Raw genomic sequence first — 6999 nt, 5'->3', positions numbered from 1 at the left:
ATTGACTAAAACATATTAAAATAGGAAAAACTTTTTAAGGGGCTTTGTCATCAATAGGGTTAGTTTGACTATGTACGGGTCCTAGCCTTTAATTTCAGCTTTTCTTTTTTCTGAAAACCCTCTATTAACCCTAGATTTGAATTTTTTATGTTAAATATTTGATTGAAAGACTGAAATGGCAGAATGAAAAGACTTGATTGCACCATCGCGAGATGAAGAACAAGTAAAGAAAATTTATAATATAAACCCTAAAACTGAATTAGGAGAGAAAACTAAGAAAAAGAATAAGAAAATATTTTGAATGCCTTGTTGATGATTAGGAAAGATCATGGAAAAGGTTGGGGAAAAAGTGAAAATATTTTGTTTTATTTAATTAATTATTCAAAGCTTTTTGATAGATTTATAGTCACTCATTTATGAAAATTAAGAACGTGCCGTAACTTTTTTTTTTCACAAACACAACTCGACATCTTTACCTCAATATCAATGCCTTTATGATTTAATCGATGCATCCCATCATTCTTGAACCAAGGATTCGCTTGACCCTAATTGCCTATTAGAGGTTTCAACTACTAATTAAAATTATGAGAAGTTTGCAATGGGAACAGTTAACATAAAAAGATGAACAGTATGAAAGAGAAAGTGGTTACTAGTAATGGGAAGCATGGTAGACAATGGTCGGATAGCTTGCCTTCGATGTTGCAAATAATTGTAGCAAGAGGCTATCATGGGTTGTATTCAAGGGTGCTTTCGAGGAATATAGAAAGTGGTAGACATTTCCATATCGAGGCAATGCACATAAGATAGAGGTAGAGTGCCAAATTATGCCTTCATCAGGTACAGGGAAAATCTAAAATGGAGAAGGCATTGCAATGGGGATCATCAATGGATGGATGGAAAAAGAGTTTCTGTGAGAGAGTGAGCCAATGAGGATGTGGGAAAAGTGAGCTAGAAGGGAAAACACAAGAAGAAGAAAAAGAAAGTAATCTCATAAATAATAAACTTTTAAAGAAGTTGTTACAAGTATACAATGAAGAATTAGAATGAAAAAGGGAAAAAAAAGGTGAAAACAAGGGATAGGAAAAAAGGATAAGAAAAGACAAGCTAAGGTTAAAGAATACAACCAATAGAAAAAAATAGTAGGGCGAGATTGGAGGGAACCAAAAGCTAGGGGACAAAACAGTTTTGGTAAGCACGAACATCCCGATGTGGATATGGAATGGATTAATAAGAGTGCTATAGGTTATCTTAAAGTAAGAGTCACTTACGGGGTGGTTCAATCTGTTTTTTCATGAAGGGATTAGTGCTAGAGTATAGATAGTTGAAGGTTTAATTGTATTGTGACTTTTAAAAAGCAAGATGAAATGGAAACACTCTTAAAACAATACTAGGATTTATTTCAAATATGGTTTGAGAAGCTTATACCATATCATAAGCTGCCAAGTGACAGATCAGTTGTGTTATGGGTTAGGTTAAGTCCCAATTCATCTATGGCATTTAAACATATCTATAGCAGTTGGTGAATGTTAGCATGGGGAGGGAGTTTTATTGGACTTGATAGGAACAACAGAAGCTTAAGAGGTTTGATCATGCTTTTATGGTGGTCAGGGTCAATAGTAAGGCCGTTATTCCAAATCGAGCTTGAGGTTGGTGGTAAACAATTTAAGATCAGACTTGGCATGGTGGCAGCAAGACTTATCATGCATTGAAATTGTACTTAAAAGAGAAAAAGCTCTATTGGAACACATAGAGGAGAATCACAAAGGAGTGCAACGGACATAATGGTGGTGACATGAAGGACACTATGAAAAAGTAAAGGAGAGATGAGTAAAGAACAATTATAGGATTGGGCTTAATGATAGAAAGGTACGGAAGTAGTATAGGAATCAGAGGATTTCAAAATAAAGTTAGTGGAGTACTTGACACAAGTGGTGATTATGAGAATGAAAGCATGAAGCAAGTGAAAGTAGAGAAAAAAAGCTACAATCTATTATAAATTGGACAACATGAGATGTGGGCAATAAAGTAGAAGGAGTGACCCAAAAATAAAAGAAAAAGAAGGAATTCAAAAGTGTGACAAGAAATGTGAGAGAAAGTAAGTAGAGGACAGATATTGAGGTTGAGCAAAAAAAAAGGTTCAATCAAATGAAAGAGTTAGAGGTTGAAGAAATGGTTAGGCAAAAAGAAAGATAAAGTAGAAAAAATAAAATATTGATGAGAAAATTTGACTGAAAGTGGGGTAGAGGTGAAAAGGGCCTAGAATGGGGTTGAGGAAAGCCTAGTAGGAGAGAATGGTGGAAAGAACTAAGTAAACCTATTAGATCCAAAGACCAAAGTGTTGCAAGACCAAAAAGTGCCTACAGAGTCTAATGGGCCAAGTACGTTAAGCTCAGTGAAAGTTGACTTGTTGATGGGGTGAGAGTTAAATAGAAACTTAGGTTTTAGTGGGTCTACTTTGTTGAAAAGCATATTGGAGTAGGTTAAGTGAAGGTTAAGGGCTTTATAAAAGTTATGTTGCTAGAAAAAAAAAGAAAATGGAAAGTGAAGTTGAGGGAAAGACAGTGTAACCATATAAAGCTTTGGAGACTTAAAATGAAGAAAAAGGAAAACCGAAGAAGAGAGGTGATCTTGGTGAAGGTAGTGAGGATGTCTTAAGAGGTTGAGTTCAAAATGGAGAATGTAAGTATAAAGAAGAATGTGGCTAGAGATAATGGTGTGATAGGGTACTTTATCTCAAGTGGAGAGGATGGTGAGTTAAACAAGAATGAAGAAATTGATAATGGGGGATGGTTGGTAATAAATTAAGAAGTAATAGAGGTAGAATAAGGTAGAGAGGTTTTTTCTTGAGTAAATGATAAGGCAGGGTAATTTAAACAAAAAATAAAACTTACTAAAGAAAAAAAAAGTGATGCAAAAGTACAAAACAATAACTCCAAAGGTAGCCTTGGCTAGCAATGGGAGAATAAGAGTTAAGAAACAGGCCTAGGAAGATTTGGAAGTGCAAAATATAGAGTAAAACTTCTAGGGTTTAGACTCAGTATCTAATATGGATGTTAAAAAAAGGAACTTAGTCATTAAAAGGGAAGTAGAAGAAATATGGGAGTTGACAAAGAGATTGGATTTAAGCTTTTGTGAGGATAAGGAAGAGGTGATCCAAAAGATAGTTGAGCTAACGGTGGTGGACAAAGGCGTCGAGTTGCAAACAACTTTGGATTAAGTCAATTAGTTAAGGAAAAACTGTATGGACAAAGGGAAAGGGAATGGTTGCCTTATAGCAAGTTAAGTAACGTGTTCTAGCAGAGATTGTTGTTTTGTCATTGATTTAGCTTAACATATCTATTGGTTTCTTTTTGATGTCGTGTCGTTAGGACAGTATTTGATATGTATAGGTATTTTAGATTAGGATCAAGCTGCAATAATTTTAGATGTGGTTGAGTCCTAGTTGTTATGTAGAGTTCTATCTACCTAGAGTCAGAATTCCATAAGATGTCTTAAGTTTAAGAACTTACAGACTTGTAGTAGCATCCAAGGGCTTTTAGACAACTTTATTATAAAAACCTAACCTTTTAAAGGACAAAAAAAATGCTTTTTGATATTTATTTTGAAGTCCTAACAAATTTTGTTGTTTACCTCATTAATAAGGCGATACCATTTGGTGAATTGATAATATATGGAAGCTATAAACTGTTAGAGCGTCAAATATTAATATATTTTTTTATTGCTTTCAATCAAGCTTTAACTAGTCATTTATTTCTAATAAGGCATAATGCTACAAAAGAAATTCCTAAAATAATCAAGAAAATTCAAATAAACCCTTATTCTTTTATTGCGTTCAATCAAGCCCTTATGCTTTTATTTTGGATCAAATAAGCCTTTATGTCAATAATTGACTAATTGCCATTAATCAAAATGTCCATTGTCATTTTATGTTTATGTGACGTTGATAATATTGAAAGTTACCTAGAATACGAAAAATAATAAGAACAACTACAACAAATGGAATAAGTGCTTCATGTGAATAATAGTGAAAGTAAGCTAGAAAAATTAGCAGAGTTTATAGGTTACTTTCACATTGGGATGTTTAAAAGAGTTATGCTTTGTAGCTTAGATATGGAAGTAGTAAAAAATCTTCCTTTTAACCTTTCCATGAAGTACAAGTGTTTATCCCTTTCACATTTTCTCTTTTACCTTGTTATTTTCTTGAACTTTTTCACGTGTACCTTTTTTTGCTCATCTTCTACTTAAAAAAGAAGTCTTATTACATTATTAATGTTCATTAAAACACTAATTATTTCAATAACCACATAATGAATTTCTAAGCATTACTCATTATGTAGGATAAAATTATTAATTCGATGGCCACATAATGGGTTTTGATAATTGCTAGTCATTATCTACATTAATGCTCTTCTTATCACTATTACTTATTAAGTTCATTAAAGTCAATTCTTAAGTAACTACTTATTCTAGCTCTATGTATATAGAGCTTTGACAATTTATTTTGGGACAACAAGATTTCTTGAGTTAGTGCTAGCACATTTATGCTGTGAGCTTCTTTCTCTAATTTTCTCCTACTTTGTGCTTTCTCATCATATTCTCAATATGACTCTACTACTTTGACAATATTATTACTCTACCACTCACTTATTCTCTACCTATTCTCAACCTTACTTTACTACTCACCTTTTCTCTTTCATGTGCCACAATATTCGATGTTTCAGAGACTACTCCAATTTTCCTCTTCATTACCCCATATGTGCCTTTTTACTTATTTGCAACTATTCCCTTACAAAAACCCACTTTACACTTATATTTAGTTGACACAAATGACAAAAGTAACTTGAATAATGAAAGTTTGGACTCTATATTGCCCTCAAAATTTTGAAACTCCCATATGCTTCCTCTAAGATTCTTTATAGATAGATGGTCTCCACCTATTAGGAGCTGTTACCTCAGTAGTATAAAGATCCCCTCAATATATACATTTTTCTCACAAAATTTTAAAAAATAAAAGGTTAATTTTATCTTAGAATAAAGCAAAGAAAAGTAAAATATTCCCAAGGAAATTAACGTTTCAAACAAAAAGCATTGGGCAGTTGGCAAAGACTACTTTATAGGAAAACCTAATTCCTATGGAACCACAACTTAAAAGATTTATAGGATACAGCTTGAAAACACAGCTGGCGTTACCAAACAAGCTAACAGCTTAATTTTTGAGCAGGTGAAGCCGTGGAAGAGGCTATATAATATACTAATCATGGAACCAGGAAGGCGGGGGCTCTCCTACAGTCTGTCAGTGCATATCCTTCAAGTTTTAAGCTCCTAAATTAATATGTATGTAAGAAATAAGAGACTCCAACAACATATCCGAGTAAGATCTTAAATTGAAGTCTGATCAAGGGTCAATTCAAACAATAATTTGATCCCATTTTACGAATGAGTTTATGTAACATATGTCGGTTTTGGGATTTCCTGGTATTAAGCAAATACATGAGAGTAGCTAAGTCCGATTAGATGTACAGCACATTGTTCAGCTAGTTTTTGTTTTGGACAATGTCAGTTTACAACTTCACTTGTATTTATGATGATAGGGGGGTGTGGAAGGATGTACGGGATATGTATTTTTTGGACAGGTCTGAGGTTGATTCATGGCAAGCCTATGGCTATGATGTTTGAATTCTTGATTTAATTCAAGTATCAATGAAATTTGGCTCATAAAACAAAAAAACGAAAAACTAAATCCGATTAAGGAGAAAACTGGTATCTCTGATCCCCAATTTGTATCCTACTACTTGTAATCTGAGCAAATAGAACCACTTAAAAAACGAAAAGAGGAAAGGAAAAAAAGAACACAATATATAATAGGAACTTTGGTTCGTTATTGCCTACAGGGAGTTTCAACAATTGTCTCCAATGCTGGCCTCCACGATCTCTGCTTGGAATACCTCTCTACCGAATCTGCTGTCCTGCTCACCGGATTCTCTGGTGTCTTGGCCTCGGACGGGGAAATGCAAAACTCAGTAAAGACGGGAAAAATTTTCCCAAAATTATTGAAGGTTGCATGTTTCAATGCCTTGGTAGGCTTGCAAGTGAGACAGCTCATTTCCTCATGTGTGAGCACTGAGTAGAGCAATTCCATGGGAAGAAGGAAGTAGACTTGGCGTCGCTCTAGCACTTCATCTGCTGTTAGACCGTGAATCCTGTAACCAACTTTCAGACTGCTTGAATCACAGACAAATTGTCCAGGATTCTCTAACATGAGATCCGCTGCTTTAACTGGTTTTGTATACATCTGCATATTCCCATCTGGGAATAGCACCTTCACTACTCCACTTGAGATGATTGAAGGTGCACAGGAAGCTGCGTTCCCCATTATCAAGAGACGGGTATATGCCGACACTACACTAGGCAAGTGGCTGAAAATGGGAAAGGCCGAGGAAGGTACTAGGAAAATGGGGGCAGCCTTCTCTTTAACATGAAATGAGTGGAAATGTGGCAGGCAGGCAGGCATCTAAGGGCTTGAGATTGATGATATATGCATGCAAGGATGGTGGTTGAGCGATAAAGTGAGGGATTTATTTATTTTGCTAGACTCTTTAGCTTCGCATATCACTATCGGACAACAAGGTGCAAGCAAATTACATGAGTCAGGGACCTCATGGGCGTGTCATTGAGAGACCTAAAAAGCATATAGTTTAGTGCCCCTTTGCCTTTCTGGCTTCTTTTAATTTTCATTTGTTAAGTAATAATGATTTAATTGCCAGGATCATGTGAGAATTTATAAACTCCTTTAACCGTAATATATAGATAAATATAAGCCCATTTATTATTTAAAATTTTTCCATCTTGGTAAAAATGTGTGTAAAGTTACCTCAAATTGTTCTTATGGAATTAAATTCACGTGATTTTTATTCTAATAAAGAGAAAAAATTCGACTTTTAGACCTAATCTCTCTTAAGGAGTGATAATAATGATTGGATCAAAAGGTAGTTATTCCAT

The 6999-nt window shown here is 34.5% G+C and overlaps 1 protein-coding gene across 1 annotated transcript; it reads right to left on the bottom strand.

Moving 5' to 3' along the window:
• Window positions 1-5721: 5721 nt before the first annotated feature.
• LOC110422751 (DUF4228 domain protein) lies at window positions 5722-6527 on the bottom strand. Its single transcript, XM_021436763.1, has one exon. The coding sequence runs from the start codon at window positions 6509-6511 to the stop codon at window positions 5879-5881; it is 633 nt and encodes a 210-aa protein (XP_021292438.1). The 5' UTR covers window positions 6512-6527; the 3' UTR covers window positions 5722-5878.
• Window positions 6528-6999: the final 472 nt, after the last annotated feature.

Source organism: Theobroma umbraticum, unplaced genomic scaffold (assembly GCF_002168275.2).
Source record: "Theobroma umbraticum cultivar Fairchild unplaced genomic scaffold, ASM216827v3 scaffold_146.0, whole genome shotgun sequence".
In the NCBI taxonomy this organism is placed as follows: Eukaryota; Viridiplantae; Streptophyta; class Magnoliopsida; order Malvales; family Malvaceae; genus Theobroma; species Theobroma umbraticum.
This window is presented reverse-complemented; position numbering and strand designations above follow the sequence as displayed.

Coding starts and splice junctions, on each gene's coding strand:
- LOC110422751 (XM_021436763.1), bottom strand. CDS start 6,511: ATGCCTGCCTGCCTGCCACATTTCCACTCATTTCATGTTAAAGAGAAG.